This window comes from Neofelis nebulosa, chromosome 4 (assembly GCF_028018385.1).
Source record: "Neofelis nebulosa isolate mNeoNeb1 chromosome 4, mNeoNeb1.pri, whole genome shotgun sequence".
NCBI lineage: Eukaryota > Metazoa > Chordata > Mammalia > Carnivora > Felidae > Neofelis > Neofelis nebulosa.
The window spans coordinates 12,250,288-12,267,439 of NC_080785.1; the positions used below are offsets into that span (position 1 = coordinate 12,250,288).

Genomic DNA, 17,152 nt, shown 5'->3' on the forward strand with positions numbered 1-17,152 from the left:
GAGTGTCTTATTTGGGGGGTGACGGAGACTGGGCACAGGGGAGGAGAAGGAGGAGAATGTCGGAAAGGGGTAAAACTGCAGAACCAGACAAGGCATAAAAGGAGGGAGGGAGGAAAGCCTTGGGTGTGGAGGCTCAGAGCACCCGAGACCACTTATAAGAAAGACAGGCTAACAGCAGACACCCTGTTGCCGATTGGGGGGGGGGGGGGGGTACGGATCTGACTTCCCCAGTGTGGGAAGCATCAAAGACATCTGCCATCTTGACTTTGAACCCTCCTCTCTCCACCTCTAGGAGAGGAACACAAAGAACCAGTCTAAAGGCTGGTGTCTGAGTGACCCAGTGACCTTGCCCTGAGCCTTGGTGCCGGGTAGAAGAAGCCACAGCCACAGCAGCGGGAGGGCACAGCTGACCCTTGGGCAGGACAGATCAGTGATGACACTGGGGAGGGGGATGTATGTTTCCAGGGAGTGACCTGGAAACTGGAGGGTGAGGAAACTGGTATGGGATTGATTTCTGCCTGAAGGAGGTAGGAGTGACCCTGCTTCCTCCACAGAGAACTTTTCTCTGTCAGGCTGCCCCTCCTTTATCCACATTGCACTGCTTAAGTCTGAGGCAAAGGAGGAGGTGATGGGACTGGCCTTTCAGTGCCCTAGTGATGACCCTTGCCTCGTGACAGGTAGTGGGGGGCAACTTTCAGGGAGCCGGTGTGAGCCAGTGGGAGAACGGGGTGGGGGGCTCTGAGAGAGGGGTGCGGACTGTTCTGGGGTATATTCTGGGGCCATCTGTCCACGAGGTCATGAGGGCCTCCCATCTCCTCCACAGGCCACAGTCATGTGGGTCCCCGCCATGGAGACTGGCAGACACACAGGCAGAGCCAGGAAGGTGTTGGGACAAGAACATCAGGGGGCTCCCGGAGAAGAAGGGGAGGCCTGAAAGTCGCAGGGTATGTCCCACCCCACACACCAGAGAGACTTGGGAAACCCCACGGACTATCAGGCCCTCCGCTGGGGTTAGAAGCCCCTGCCTGTCTGGATGGGGGGACGTGGCCTAAATAACTGATCAAGGCTACTCTCTGCGGCAAGGAACCCTCTTCTAAGTCTGTCACTATCCCATTTCACAATTCCCAGGAGGGGGCAGGACATCGGTTTGATCCCTCCAATCTCAGGACGTACCCTCTCCCACACAAAGCCAGCCTGGGGCCGGGGCCTCTGGACAGTCTTGAGGAGGAGGTCCTGGAGGCGTCACAGGATCAGTTCGTCCTCGTCCTCCTCATCGGTGGACCGCAGACTGGGGCCCTGCAGGATATCAGCCAGCTCCTCTTCCGGCCCGGGACTCTCTACCAGCTCCAGCTCCTCCAGCTCGCCCTCCACCTTGGGTGGAGCCACCGAGAGAGGGGGCTCCGGGGAGGGGGAGGGCACGGGGGTCTCTGGGGAGGCGGGAGCCCCGTCCCCCGCCCCGGCCGCCCTGGTTCCGTCCTCAGGCAGGCTCCACGTGTCCGTGGGAGGGGGCGGGCCCCCAGGGTTCTTCCGAGCTGTCGTCGTGTTCCGGAAGCTGGCAAGGGGCGGGCGGAGCTGCACCCCGGACTTGGTGTGCCCTTCGATGGCCTTCTGCAGCTGCGGGGAGAGGGAAAGAGGGTACACGGTTGGGAAGAGGACGAAGATGGGGCAGGTGAGAGACACGGGCGCGAGAGAACAGACCCGCACGAGGAGGAGGAACAGGACGCATGGAGAGGCAGGAGACGGGGCCTGGGAAGAGGCGCACCCGCGGGGCCTCGAGTCTCCAGCTCCTCTGGCTGGGCCCCTTCCTGGTGACCCTCAGGCCTCCTTCAGCCACATCCCACCCCATCCCATTTTCCCACAGATCACACACATGGAACTGTGACTCACGCCCTGAACCCTCACCCCAAACCCAAGCAGTCCACGAAGACCCTGGGGGCGGTCCTCTCCACCTGCCCCTGCGCCACCCACCCCCTCCAGTCTCCGCATGAGAAACAGAGTGGGAAGTCTGGGGGACCCCGCCAGATGTCAAGCAACCCCCTCCCCACCCTCTTATCCTGTGCCCCTTCTTCCTCCTGCTGCTCCAGTGGGACATGTCATTACCTCCTCCAACGCCAGCACGCCCCTGAGCTTCCCCATGCTGGTCACGTAAGCAAGGTGGAGGCCGAGGAGCGAGAAGAGCGTGTGCGTCTGCAGGAAGAGAGCTGCAGGTCAGTGCGCGGCCGCCCCACACCTCCCCTGCCCGCAGCAGCCCCGAGCGGTGGTGGGCTGGTGGGCGAGGACTCGCCTTGTGCAGAGACGTCTGCTCCACCAGCTGGAAGGGAGACTGGTCAATGCAGCAGTAGTCAAAACACACCGGCTGGCTCAGCTGCTCCTTCTCCCAGGCCTCAATCTGTTGGGCAGAGTAGGGCCGTCGCTCAGTATCACGGGGCCCCCTTCAGCCTCAGATCTACAGCCGGGCCCCAAACAGCCCTCCTAGCCAGCCCAGACCCTGAAATACGCAATGGAGTGTCACTGACCACAACCCCCCCCCCCAATACTAGCCCTTCTCCCTTCCCACCAGGGGCCAGCACCCTCTCCTTTCCTCCCTCATCAGGCCCCACATCACCTTGTCTCTCAGGCACGAAGAGCACCTCTCTGTCTTCTTGTCCTCTACCCCCTCCCCTCCCCACTCCCTGTGCCCCATACATTTGTAATTTCCAACCCAACTGCCCAGTCTTATTTTCCACCACTCCTGTGATACCCATTGCTCAGGGAAACCAGACGTGCCTTCCCAAACCTGCGTTTGCTGTTCTCGCCCCTTGGATTCCCCTTACTGCCCCCACCCTGCCTGCACAGGCTCTCCTGACCTCCCAGGAGCAGGTTTTTCGTTTCCTATAGCACATTACTGAGCCCTCCTTTACAGAGATGACATGGATCGTGCTCAGTCTTTTACTGGCGTTTGTCTTACCTCTGCCTACAGGACAGGGATGAAGAACTCTTTTTTTTTTTTTTAATGTTTATTTATTTTTGAGAGACAGAGTGCAAGCAGGGAGAGGCAGAAAGAGAGGCGGAACAGAGAGTCTGAAGTGAAGCACGCTCTGCGCTGACAGCAGCGAGCCCCGTGTGGGGTTAGAACCCAGGAACCACGGTATCATGACCTGAGCTGAAATTGGCTGCTCAGCTAACTGAGCCCCCCCAGGCGCCCTGGACGTAAACTCCTAGGAGTGTTACGTGCGTTTGCCCACCGCGTGTTGTGCAGAAACCAGCACATTCGTCTCTTCCAGATTGCGGGGACTGTTTTTTGGGCGTGAAGAAGAGCTATACCAACTCACATGGCACCCGATGTGACTGGCTGGAGTCAAACCATTTTTGTTTTGTTGTGTCTATCACAGAAGCATTAAGGCACGAAGGTCTTAATCTCCTCTTGATTTAGATACGCGCACCCAAATCCCCAAGATTCCAAATGATCCAGGAGAGCTCTGACTTTTATAATGGAATCTAAAATTTCCTGAAATCTCTTCTCAGTCAGCACCTTCCGATCGCTGTGCTCCTTTATTTTTCTGTTTGTCCAAGTCCCCATGTCTCAAGCTCCGGAGAAGGTCTCTGAAGGCCACGTCCCGGTTCTCGTGGTGGGTGTATGGTCCAGGCTGGTGTGCTCTCCATCTGTCCCTTCCTGGTTGTTCTGGACCGCAACCACACCTCCTCCAGGCCCCCCCTTTCCTGACGGGAGGTTCACACAGGGTTTGGCTGGTCCTCACAGCACAGGATGGATGACCACTTAGCAGGTGTGCTGGAGACATGATTTATTTGTAGGGCCCTTGCCAACCCTGGTTTGGTTGATCCTGTCCTCCTGGATCTTTCTACGACCATTTCCTGCCTTCACTGGTTCCATTCTTGTCTTCCCTTAAGGAACAACAACAGTAACAGAACCATTTCCAGCATACATGCACCAAGCACTCCCTCTGTGCCAAGCATCATTCGGGTGGCTTTATGTGTCTTCACTCACTGAATCCTCTCCAACGACCTATCATTACCTCCATTTTACAGATGAGGAGATAGAGGAAAAGGGTGCATAAGTTGCCTGCCCAAGACGACACAGAGGTATAGCAGTGCTTCCAACCTTGACTGCTGATCAAGTTCCAGGAACCCCCAGCTTGTGTCTAAGGGGCAGGGGATCTCTGCTTTGGGGTCCCACTACTTGTAAAGGTAACAAACTGGGGCTCTAACTGTGTGTACTCCTTCTTTTTTCTTTTTTTTTTTTTTTAATTTTTTTCTTTTTTTTTAACGTTTATTTTTGAGACAGAGAGAGACAAAGCATGAACGGGGGAGGGTCAGAGAGAGAGGGAGACACAGAATCTGAAACAGGCTCCAGGCTCTGAGCAGTCAGCCCAGAGCCCGACGCGGGGCTCGAACTCACGGACCGTGAGATCGTGACCTGAGCTGAAGTCGGACGCTTAACCAACTGAGCCACCCAGGCGCCCCTAACTGTGTGTACTCCTAACAGAGGAGCAGATAAACATGACCTCTGGTGACCTGTTAGTGAATTCTTCCGCTCTTTCCGAAGGTGTCACCTTGATATTGCCAAGAGTGCCTTCTTGATCTTATCCGAAAACCATGTTCAGAATATCCTGAATTTTTACTCCTATAGATCTTATCCTCCTAGAATGGCCCAGTGGGTCATGTGGGAGTTTACATCCCTAAAGTCTTTTTTGGGAAAGACATAAGCTAAAAATACATGCTTCCTGGTGGCACTTTATTTCCAGTGGTCATTAAATAGCCCCACTGATCAACTAGCTAGCTTTCCCTCTGGGGTAATTTTTAAAAGAGTATTATTATTGGTTTTGAACTCCAGCGAAACCCTCCTCAACCACTGTCATGACCCATCTGACTCCTGCCTGGGGGCAAAAGCTGTAGCTGTTCTCTCCTCTGTGCTCATCTATTCCATTTGTCCATAAGGCATTGATCAGAAGGGTGTGTGTTTTGAGGGGTGACAAGGAGAGAAGGGACAGACTTCCCTCCTCTCTTGTGATGTCCCATGCCCTCCCCCATATAGTCTGGACAACCAAGAAGATGTTTATTTTAGGGATGCCCGAGTGGCTCGTCGATTAAAGCGTTCCAGCTCTTGATTTCGGCTCAGGTCATGATCTTATGGTTCGTGAGATTGAACTCTGTGTCAGGCTCTGCACTAACAGCTCAGAGCCCGCTTGGGATTCTCTCTTTGCCCCTCCCCCACCTCAAAATAAATAAACTTTATAAAAAAAAAGACTCTTATTTTAAAATAATATCCATTATGGTTGTCATCTACCTACTTTTAAAAAACTCTACCTTTTCAGTTCCATGGTGGGCCTGCATTCTTTTGCTAAATGGAATGGCTGCTAATGGACCCTGTTGTGTCTCTGCAACCCCAGGGTCTGTTTGGACTGGTACTGCTCAGCTTTCTCCTCCAGATCTTTGCTCCCCGTCTGTCCACTCCACACAGCTAGGCTTATTCAGGGCCGGATTTTCTCTCCCATGGACTCAATAACTACCTTTTTTAGGAAATAGGTGTTTGTCCCAGTGGGGCACTGCTGTCAATATCTGCCCTAGGTTTTTGGTTCTTTCCAATCTAGTTTACTGGCATTTTCTTGTAGTCCATTGTCTCAGGACCCTGACCAATCCAGCATCGTAACCTCCAGCAGGCATGGACCATTTTAGCTTCCATGCTGTTCTGCATTGGAATGTGTAACTGCTGGCTGCCTGCCATTTTACTTCAGGTGAAGCTCATGCTTCCTACACAGTCTCTGCCTGGTCCACAATATCCCGAATGTCTAAATGTTATATGATCTAAGACTCATCTGAGCACTACGGTCCCATCCATGCCTGGAGGCTCAAAATTTCCCTCTTCTGATCCCTCTGAGAACAGCTACCTCTGAGCGATGTGCCCAGCCCTCCCTCCATAGTCGTATCTCATTCCCAACCTCGCACAATGCTTTCTGGCCTAGACTCGCATCTTATTCTTACAACAACATAATGAAGAAAGGGAACAGTGTCTCCATTTGGCAGAACAGTCCACCCCAGGTTGTTCCTGTTTCTCTTACCTCTTCAGGTGACATGGTGTCCACCAAATCCGTTGACTCCTAGAGAAGAAAGACATAGGTCCAAGTTCTTTCCCTTTTCATGGCAGTTATGGTTCCTTTGGCCATTAGCCATCTCTCACAGGCCAGGGCCACAGATGCTTGCCTTCCTAGTCATGGTTCCTTCCATATGAACCTTCTCCATGGTGGGGCCTTCTCACTTCTGCCTTGCGGACCATGGATGTCTCAGTTCGCAGAGGCATGCCCCTTTCCCTGTCCACCCTCCGCGACACATCTGCTCTCACCTGGGTTGTTTTCTTCTTCGTGGGGCGAGGTCTGCCCAGTAAGCAGCGCAGCAGGGACCGGAAGACAGAGGGTCTTTGACCTGAGGGGAGTGGCAGGTGGATGGAAACGGAAACAGAGCGGTATCTGTCCTAGGAGGAAACGGCCAGCTGGGGAGGCTCTGAGGGACCCCTGACACTTTGCCAAACAAGGTGTGTACTTCCCGGATGCGTCACCTCCATGGACACCCTCTCTCCTACCCTCCTAAATCAGCTCTTGCCCTTCCCTGGGATGGTAATATGGAGACTCAATGAATAGGAATCCCTTCCCCCCGCCCCCCTCCTTATAGTAGCAGCTGTTAGGTTGAGGAGAGCCCAGAGAGAAGCCAAAGGCATGAATGCGGGTGCATGCTGGGAGAATCTTCACCTGCGGGTTCCGGGGCTTCTGGCTGCTGTTTGTGGCTGGGCAGGGGCCCATTGGGCTCTTCTGGGGACAATGGAGCGGCAGGAAAGGAGCGAGGAGCGGGGAGAGGAGGCAGCTGTAAGGAACAGTAAAAATTCTCAGTCCTGGGGAAGAGGCTGCCTAGCACTTTCCTCCCCTTATCAGCTGGTGTCCTGGGAAATCTCTCGACCTCTATTCTTTCTCCCCTTTCAGAATTCCTGTGTCTCTTTGGGTTCTCATTGGTACCATCACCTGCAACCTTATCTCCTTCAGCCCCTGGCCCCCAGGGACACTGGTCTCTTTGACCTTCTCGGTGATCAGCATGTCCTCTCTGTCCTCTGCCCCAATCTATCCAGCTCCCCCAGCCCCACCCCTGCCTGGTCACCTCGGGCTTCCCAGAGAGGTCCTCCTCTTCATCCTCATCCACAAAGGCAAAGGACTCCCTCCGGCCCTCAGATGGGATGCCTTGGTGCCCCCTGCCAGCAGGCCGCGCCTTTCCATCATAAGGCAGCTCAGACAGCTTCCTGGCCATGTCCTGGGCTGCCCGCAGCCTCCGCTCAGGGCACAGGTGGCGCTGCAGGAGGGATTGCAGCTCTGACCGCTCCACGGAGCCCAGCAGGATCATTGAATCTGGGGGAGAGTGGAGCACAGCCTGAGGGCCCGCTCCTTCCACTCCCCGCTCCGCAGGATCCAGTCCGGGACAGAAGCCCAGCACCCCTGCTTCATTTCCCAGCTTTTACCCTCTCTTTCTGAAAACTCATTTCAAACATCTGCCAGGACTGACCTCACCCAATCCCTTTTATTTCACTCATTCAGCACTTAGAGACCCAATTGATACTATCCTACTTAGTGCTAATTTGTACTTATTTGAATGCAGCCCTTCCTTATACAGGCTGTTTGTAAATAGGTGAACTTGGCATCAAAATAGCTAATCAACCCTGTCTCAAAAAAAAAAAAAAAAAACACCAAAACTCTTTAAAATCCACTTATATAGGCTGAGATGTGAATATACTTTGAAAGAAGTGTACAAGGATATCTGATGCTTAATCACTTAAAGACTCTGGGTCCTTCTAGGATATAAACAAAACGCCTACTTTTCCTGGGAAGGTGTTTCATATACGGAAATTTCTGCTACCATAATGAACCTTTTCATTAAGTTGTAAGCCCATAAAATTGCAGCAGTGTTATTAAGATAAATCTTACCATTAAGTCTTTGTCATTATTATGAAAACCTTGTATCTCATTGGCTGTACCCAGACTCCAATGAAAAGCCACTGCTTTAGAGGCGACTTAAAAAGTATTTGGGATTTGGGGAAAATATTAAAATGAGTCTAACCTGAAAAATTTGGATACTCTGATTATCTGAAATCAGGAACTAACAAATTTAATGGCTCCAAATGGCCATACATGATTCTTCTTAATTACACTAATTCAAGCACTAGGCGAGTATTGATTTAATATCTAGTAAATACCTACAGGGAGACAGCCTGAAGGGGATAGAAGTTACAGTGCCTGCCCTCAAAGAATTCCCAATCTAGTGAGACATAGATATATAAACTACACAAGAAATAATACACAGCAGGATTAAATGCCAAAGGATGATGAAATAAAGTAGTGTGTGAAATCACTGCTTTAAACCATTCACTCCTCGGAGCGCCTGGGTGGCTCAGTAGGTTAAGTGTCGACTTTTTTTTTAATGTTCATTTATTTGAGAGAGGGAGAGAGAGAGGGAGAGAGAGGGAGAGCACAAGCAGAGGAGGGGCAGAGGGAGAGAGAGAGGGAGACACAGAATCCGAAGCAGCCTCCAGGGTCTGAGCTGTCAGCAAAGAGCCCGACATGGGGCTTGAACTCATTAACTGTGAGATCATGACCTGAGACAAAGTTGGACGTTTAACCGACTGAGCCACCCAGATGCCCCAAGTGTGGACTCTTGATTTTGGGTCAGGTCATGATCTCACGGTTCGTGAAATCAAACCCTGAGCGGGGCTCTGCACTGACTGTGCAGAGAGTACTTGGGATTCTCTCTCCCTGTCTCTCTTTGCCCCCACCCCCAAAATAAATAAACAAACATTAAAAAGGATAAACCATTCACTCCTTCATACAGAATGGTTTCCTCTGCCCCTCACGTCGGGCACTAAAGAACAGCTACTGTTTAGTGAAGTAGCAAAGAGAACCACGTAAGGGGCTAAGCCTCAGTGTTCGTGGATTCCTTGTTTGCAAATTTGTCTCCTGTCTCAAATACGGGGGCGTATTTGTAACCCCCAGATCAGTGCTCAAGGTGCCCCCGCCGTCATTCACAGACCTGTACAGAGCGGCGAATGACCGGGGGCCTCCCAGCTAAGCTGCAAAAGCGATGCTCTGCTTCTTGTTTCAGCTCCCATATTGTAAATGAGCATTCTTTCCATGGTCTGTTTAATGCCACATTTTCACATTTTTGTTGGTTCTGTGTTGGTGGTTTTGCTGCTTAAACCCCATCCCACCCCTCCCCCTCCCCAAGCAAGAAGGCTGTGATGGGCCTTATGGAGAACATCCGTGTGCTAGGCAAGCTTCGTTCAGGCCTGAGTTATAGCCCTGTCGGCCATGAATTCTAGTTAGTGAATCAACACTATATACATGAAATAAGCTGTCTTTAAAGAGAAACACACATAAAACAAGTTTATGCATTGATTAGTCGAAGAAAATGTGACCAGAGGAACCTAACCCTGTATTTCCTCCAGGGCAATGGTTCAGTATCATATCCCTAATTCAGTGTTCATGGCAACTTTAGAGAACATAACTACAATGACTAATGAGAATCAGCTATAGTTCTCTAATTGGATTTTTAACTATCTTCTTGCGCTTGTGTTAGGACTGTATTTTTCCTTCTCAAAGATGATCGTGTTCCTTAAGGAACACAGGCTGGGTATGCTGTGGCACAAATGCATGGTCCCTAATGACAAGCCCACACTACAGTGTCTCTTCCACCTCTGTGGAACGCTTGTTCAGGTCGCTAGCTCAGAAGTCTGTTTCCTTCCTTCCCACTGACCTTTCGAATCAACCAGTGGTAAAGTCTTGACTGTGGTGGTCTGGAGCAGGGTTTGCAATTCCCCATACGTGCAGACAGCTGAAACAAACTTCACATCACGCACCATGATGTCCTCAACAAAGATTGTAAATTTGCTACGGAGGAAGAAAGCATGGGGGTTAGCCCCACCATACACTTGTTCCTTTGCCATCCCAGGCATTCCATCACTCATAATATTCATCAAGTACATGGGAACATAAAAGTAAGTAAAAAGCAGTGTTTCCAAATGTTGACCCTAACCTTGGTCTCAACCTCAGAACCTCCCACCCCCACCCCATCAAGTCTGAACTAATTCCAGCTGGTGCCCCTGACCTGAGCTGGTTCCAACCAAGGTCAGGCAAGTAGGGTAGCTTCTTGACCTGGATGATGCTGTCATAGAGGGAGGGCTGCAGGCTCTGAGCCACCATGTTGGCCAAGATGACAGCCACCATCATGGGGAGGATGTGGGCAATCTGACCCGTTAACTCGAAGCAAATCACAGCTGTGGAGACCGTATGGGACACTGCGCCAGTCAGCGCTGCTGCCCCTAGAATGACACACAGGAAGCGGTGGGTTAGGGTTGCCATTCCTGGCATGGAGGGCACGTGAGGATGCCATGGGAGTGATGTAGAATGGGGAGACATGACCCCAGTCAGTACCAACACTCTTGACATAATCATCTGTCAAGAGTAGTGGTGAGAATGCTCAAGTATTAGAAAACCATTTTAATCTTACTCGATGTCCTTTGGCAATTTGCAAAATCATTGTGTGTGCCCGGATTTTCACTTATAAAATGAAGACAGTGATGTCCTATCTATTCCTTGCTTTAGAAAGTTTGGATCATTCTGTTTTGTTTTGTTTTGTTTTGTTTTGAAGTAGTCTCTACACCCAGTGTGGAGCTTGAACTCACAACCCTGAGATCAAGAGTCACATGCTCTACCGACTGAGCCACCCAGGCGCCCCAGAAGTTTGGACTGTTCTTAACTGAACATTTTAAAACCCAGTGATAGCATTTTACTTTGGGCCTCAGGTTTTGATGTCAACAATTTATGAATGAAGAGGGTCAAACCCAGGACTCAGGCTGTGGACTTGGAACATGACACCTGTGTCAGATCCTGGTTCTACAGTTTCTCAACTGTGAGAACAGAACTTGATGCTGCTGGAATCCCATATTCTTATTTCTGAGGTAAATGAGGTATTGAATAAGTTGTAAGGCCCTTGCAGACCTACAATGTTATGATTCTGTGAACTCTTTGAAAACAGAATCTGTCTTATTTGTTTTTAGTTATGTTTTCCCATCAACAGAAATAGTTGCTAGAAGGTATACATGGAAAGAGAACAAGAAAAATTTACAAAAGAGAGGGGCACAGTCAGTAGAGCGTGCAATTCTTGATCTCGGGGTGGTGAGTTCAAGCCCCATGTTGGGTGTACAGCTTACTTGATGGGGAATAAGAGCAGATGACTCTTACTGATGAAAGAGGCTTTTGTAAAGGACTGTGATCAGGGAGTAAGGTCGCCATATGCAATGTAAAGCCGGTTAAGGCTTCTATATTTAAGGGAGGCATGGCCTTACATGTTATGGGATTTTGGTGAAGAACATAGGAGGGAGGAGGCATACTAATTTTGAGGATTACACTGGCTTCTGTGTTAGACATGGTTTCAGTTGGATGGTTTCAGTTGGATTATCACAGATTATCAGAATGTTAGGACCGTGAGATATCTCAGAAGTCACATGAGGGCAAAGAAAGTGGGGTGCAGAAAGGTAGCTAACTTGCTCTGTAGTCATGCAGGTGACAAGTGGCAGGGATGAGCACAGAGCCCATGTTTCTTAGGTCTTAGTCATGTACTCTTAAGTCCCGTCAATATTGGTACATCTGCAGGTTGGGAGTATCCAAGCAAGTCACCTGCACTGCTGTTTCTCTGATTCTTTGGAAGCAAAGAAAAACCCTCACCAAACATTCAGACACAATCCTAGGTGCTTTCCTTCTTATCTTGCTTAATCCCCATAATAATCCCTTTTCTACATAAAGAAACTAAGGCTCAAAGACGTTCAATAAGAGCTAATGAGAGTCAGAGCCAAGGGCTGATTATTTGAACAAAAGTTGAATCAAATAGCATAAAATTAAAGCCTCATTGTGGAGCCTGGAATAAAGATGTCATGGGAGAGTTTGAGTGTGGCTATTAGGGGTTCCGGAGGGTAGAATGTGTCTCACCAATTACTGCATAGCCGCCGGGTAGGATCTTGTAGATGATGTCATCAAATAGGATACCGTCAGGGAATAGCATGGCCATGATCTCTCCCACCAGTCTTCCAAATGCAGCTCCTAGAGGAAAGACAAAAGGAACGAAGGTATTGAAAGATCCAAGTTCCAGATCCTCTATATTTTCAGAGCCAATCCCTGCTTGGGCACTAAGACCAAACATAAGCCCCAAGCATCCAGACCTTTCCTTGATTTCCCAGTACCCTAGATTGCAGCTCTCAGTAAGATCCCAGGCTTCCCACCAGAACTTACCTAGCACAAACACAGGCATGAAGCCTCCACAGGGTATGGGCATAGTGGTGGCCACGATGGACATCCAAAACTGGGGTAAAAAGAGGCATCAGGACACCCTCTCAACCCTGCCCAATACACATGCATACACTCCACCCTCTCCCCACTTCCAACCCTCCTTCTTGCTTCGAGAGTCACAGAAACCCTGGGATAGCAAATCCTTTTGGAAGCCATTTTGTCTGCACCCTTCCTCCAGAACCAAAAAAAACGTGGAGTGCTCAGTCTAAGAGACAACCAAAGACAACATTATAAGAAAGTTCCTCCTGATCGTTAACTCAAATTGTTCTGACTTGGAGTGACTGTGTTTGCCTTTAGGCAATCTAGAAGGAAGAGTGGAGCCCCTGAAGACTCCTGTCCCTGCTCCAGAAGGCTCCTGGCCTATACTGTACCCTCTTAGCCTGAAAAGGTCACCTCAGCTGAACAGCCTAAAAGTCTTGAAGCTGGAAGATATCTTTTCCCAGTCAGATTATGTTTCTGAAAAAGAGCCCATTTCTAAGTGGCAGACACCTTGAAGTCTTAGTGACTTACTACATCACTAATGTAGCTTTGAGGTGGTCATTTACAAAGCTGTTTATATGGTAAACCTCACAAGGGAGTCTGGAGCGAAGCCTGTCTTGCCGGAGCCATTTCCTAACATCAAATCACCTTAAGCAGAGATTCAAAACACATCAGATCTGTCCTGGCCATCCTGGAAGGGCACACTGAGAAACCTAGCCAATCTCCAAGGCCAACTCTGTCGGGAAGTATTCCAACAGAAATTGGAACAATTTTAGCAAAAGCAATAGGTACATTCTGTGGCAAGGAATGCAGAAGAATTGAGAAATAAGAGTGGAGAAAAGAGTATTGGTTGAGCTTTTGAAATATCTGTGAAAGAAATAAAAATGTGAGACATAGCATGTGAATTAGGTTTACGTATCACTTCCAAAATAAGTCAGCTAATCTTACAAAAGGATCTCAAACTAATTTGGTGAAAGATGGTAGCAGCTAAGTCCAAACAAATTGACAGGATGAAACATTTACAATTAAAAACCTATGCAAATTTACTGTAAGCTGGTAAGAAATAAATTTCTTAATATTCTGAACCTTAGAAAGATTCCCTTGAGGAGTGCCTGGGTGACTCGGTCGGTTAAGTTTAGGTCGTGATCTCACGGCCTGTGAGTTCGAGCCCTGTGTCTGACAGCACAGAGCCTGCTTGGGATTCTCTATCTCCCTCTCTCTCTGCCCATCCCTCGTTCATTCTCTGTCTCTCTCTCTCTGAAAATAAATAAAAATTAAAAAAAAAAAAAGATTCCATTGAGACAGAGCTGGTGTCAAGAGCCATGACAAAAACTCTGGGAAGGTTTCTTTCCAGAAGCTCTGAGTTGATGCAAAATGCATACATACTTCTTCAGGTCAGAATATGAGTGGGTAAAACAGTTGAGAACTGCAAAGTCAAGTGAAGAGATATAAACTAAGAACTCCTTGAGTAGAAAGCAACCGCATGCCTCTTCTCTGCCTGCTGTCAGCACTGGCATGGTGCTCATAAATGCAAGTCAGATGTAGGTAGGTCACTAGGGAGGGAGGGAAGGAGGGAGGAAGGAAAGAAAGAAGAGAGTTTGCTTGGTCCATGCAAGTGTCCGTGCAAATAGTGTCCATACAAAACAGAAAAGGCTTCTCAGAGCTAATATTTGCTGCAACACCCAACAGAAATGCTCGCTGGTAAACTGGTTGAAACTGCAGATGACCAGACACCATGTCAGTCTGTCTGGACATGGAGTTCTAGACCCTTCTAGTTTAACCTTCATAAGTGATTCTGACATATGCCAATTGGAGACCCTTTGAACTATTCTGTGCCATCTTTTTGGAATAAGCACATGAAAGCCATATAGAATTTTGTTGGCTTGGGTTTACCTGAACGCTCCAGTAATACAGATAATACGTGGATAATAGGGCTGAATTCAGAGGACAAAGTTTGGATTATCCCCCAAGATATGTATAAGAACAGATGAGGATCAGAGGACATGGAAGTGATCAAGCCCTGTAGCACAAAGAATGACATATGAGGTTAGCAAACTTTCTGAGCTATTAGCACATGAAAGGAAGGATCCAGAAGCAATGTAAGTAATATGGAACACAAATAACTCCCAAGAATTTAAACACCCAGTTCTAGAGAACTGGGAAACTAGACACCCGTTATGACAGATGTCACTTTATTTAGACCCTCCACAAGAAGGAGTGCTATGAAGAATTCTACTGAACCCTGGGCTATGCTGAACAGTGATACCAGGTAATGATGTTGGACTCTTAAAAAGGGAAACTGAGAAGTTGTAATATTCATACCCATTGTGGGAGCTGGTGACTTACAGCATGGTGATACTTTCTATGTCTTAAGACTGAGGAATACAGAAGTTCCTTTCATCATTAGCTGAGAACCTTATCTACCTGTATGGATACTGCCTGTGTATGTATGTATGTATGTATGTATGTATGTGTATATATATTTGTGTGTGTGTATAGGTAACCTACTACCTACACTTTAAATTTTTTTTTTTTTAATTTTTAATGTTTATTTATTTTTGAGACAGAGAGAGACAGAGCATGAACGGGGGAGGGGCATAGAGAGAGGGAGACACAGAATCTGAAGCAGGCTCCAGGCTCTGAGCCATCAGCCCAGAGCCTGACGCGGGGCTCGAACTTACGGACCACAAGATCATGACCTGAGCCGAAGTTGGACGCCCAACCGACTGAGCCACCCAGGCGCCCCCAATTTTTTTTTTTTTCAACGTTTTTTTTATTTATTTTTGGGACAGAGAGAGACAGAGCATGAACGGGGGAGGGGCAGAGAGAGAGGGAGACACAGAATCGGAAACAGGCTCCAGGCTCTGAGCCATCAGCCCAGAGCCTGACGCGGGGCTCGAACTCACGGACCGCGAGATCGTGACCTGGCTGAAGTCGGACGCTTAACCGACTGCGCCACCCAGGCGCCCCCCAAATTTTTTTTTTTTAAGACAGAGAGAGACAGAGCATGAGTGGGGATGGGGCAGAGAGAGAGAGTGAGACACAGAATCTGAAGCAGGCTCCAGGCTCTGAGCTGTCAGCACACCCTACGTGAGGCTCGACCTCACGAACTGTGAGATCATGACCTGAGCTGAAGTTGGACACTCAACCAACTGAGCCACTCAGGCACCCTTTTTAAAAAAATTTTTTTAAATTTATTTTTAAGACAGAGAGACCATTACCTACACTTCAGAATAAAGGGATGTGTATGTGTCCAATAGCAGAACAGTGAAAATGCTGGAAGCAATGATAATCAATCAGACAATATCAGATTTATAGCAGTGAGTGGTTTTATGTGTATAAATATTATAGAATAGCACAGGCCTGCTACATACTGTGGGGCTTGAAACATAGCCCAGGAAGTATATGAGTTTCTCCCCCTGACACGCTTATGATATACACATTATCAAGGATGTAATTCAGTGAGAAATTAATAATAGTGACATACAGTTGAGTCCTGCTATATAATCCAATTAGGCTTCTTAGAATAAACTTTAATCTGTGAAGTTGAATCCAGATATATACTTGGGAATCTGAGATGAGGTGAAGTGAGGTGTAGGGGAAATGTTGAAAATATACAGTATTTTGTTTCTTCAAAACTTTTCAAAAGCTTGACATTTTCTTTTAAGTATTTTTTTATTTTTTTATTATTATTATTATTTTTTTCTCCTTCTACTATCTTGGAACCTGTGGAGGCCTGCTGGGAACAGGACTCCTGAAAATGACAAGTATGTCTGGAAGGCTGTGGTCCAAAGCCATTTTTGCTGGCTATAAGCGGGGTCTCCAGAACCAGAGGGAACACACAGCTCTTCTTAAAATTGAAGGTGTTTATGCTCGAGATGAAAATGAATTCTATCTAGGCAAGAGATGTGCTTCTGTATACAAGGCAAAGAACAACACAGTGACTCCTGGTGGCAAACCGAACAAAACCAGAATACTCAGGAAAAGTAACTCATGCTCCAGGAAACAGTGGCATGGTTCATGCCAAATTCCAAAGCAACCTTCCTACTAAAGCCATTAGCCACAGAATCTGTGTGACGTTGTACCCCTCAAGGATTTAAACTAACTGAAAAGTAAATAAATAAAGATGTAGATTTGTTCTCCTGTTAAAAAAAAAAAGTTGGTTTTTTTTGTTTTTGTTTTTGTTTTTAATTTTAGAGAGAGAGAGGGTGCATGCAAGCAAGGGAGAGGGGCAGAGGGAGAGAGAGAATCCTAGACAGGCTCCACAGCTAGCACAGAGCCTGACGTGGGGCTCAATCCCATGACCATGAACTCATGACCTGAGCTGAAATCAAGAGTCAAATGCTCAACTGACTGAGTCACCCAGGCGCCCCAAAACCTTGACATTTTTTTTTTTTTAATTTTTTTTTTTCAACGTTTTTTATTTATTTTTGGGACAGAGAGAGACAGAGCATGAACGGGGGAGGGGCAGAGAGAGAGGGAGACACAGAATCAGAAACAGGCTCCAGGCTCTGAGCCATCAGCCCAGAGCCTGACGCGGGGCTCGAACTCACGGACCGCGAGATCGTGACCTGGCTGAAGTCGGACGCTTAACCGACTGCGCCACCCAGGCGCCCCAAAACCTTGACATTTTAAAAGTATATATGATCCTATCAACAACAGCCAAATTATAGAAACAGCCTAAATGTCCATCGACTGAAGAATGGATAAAAAAGATGTGGTATATATACACAATGGAATAGTACTTGGCTATCAAAAAGAATCAAATCTTGCAATTTGCAGCAACATTGATGGAATTAGAATGA

At 48.2% G+C, this 17,152-nt stretch overlaps 1 protein-coding gene and 1 pseudogene across 3 annotated transcripts in view; one reads left to right on the plus strand and one right to left on the minus strand.

The window, feature by feature from the left end:
* Window positions 1-127: 127 nt before the first annotated feature.
* Window positions 128-17,152, minus strand: part of CLCN1 (chloride voltage-gated channel 1) — a 34,089-nt gene continuing 17,064 nt past the window's right edge. For 2 of the 3 annotated variants that reach the window (XM_058723987.1, XM_058723986.1), the window contains exons 13-22: window positions 12,312-12,381; window positions 12,012-12,122; window positions 10,132-10,345; window positions 9,781-9,914; window positions 7,141-7,385; window positions 6,741-6,852; window positions 6,338-6,417; window positions 6,057-6,095; window positions 2,101-2,389; window positions 1,360-1,614 (exon numbers count right to left, since the gene is read on the minus strand). In XM_058723987.1, the coding sequence (XP_058579970.1) occupies window positions 1,478-1,614; window positions 2,101-2,389; window positions 6,057-6,095; window positions 6,338-6,417; window positions 6,741-6,852; window positions 7,141-7,385; window positions 9,781-9,914; window positions 10,132-10,345; window positions 12,012-12,122; window positions 12,312-12,381 (1,431 nt within the window). In that variant the 3' untranslated portion in view covers window positions 1,360-1,477. Of the gene's footprint in view, window positions 1,615-2,100; window positions 2,390-6,056; window positions 6,096-6,337; window positions 6,418-6,740; window positions 6,853-7,140; window positions 7,386-9,780; window positions 9,915-10,131; window positions 10,346-12,011; window positions 12,123-12,311; window positions 12,382-17,152 lie in introns of all 3 variants that reach the window. The other variant, XM_058723988.1, reaches the window with a different exon arrangement.
* Window positions 16,058-16,467, plus strand: LOC131508825 (large ribosomal subunit protein eL33-like; annotated as a pseudogene).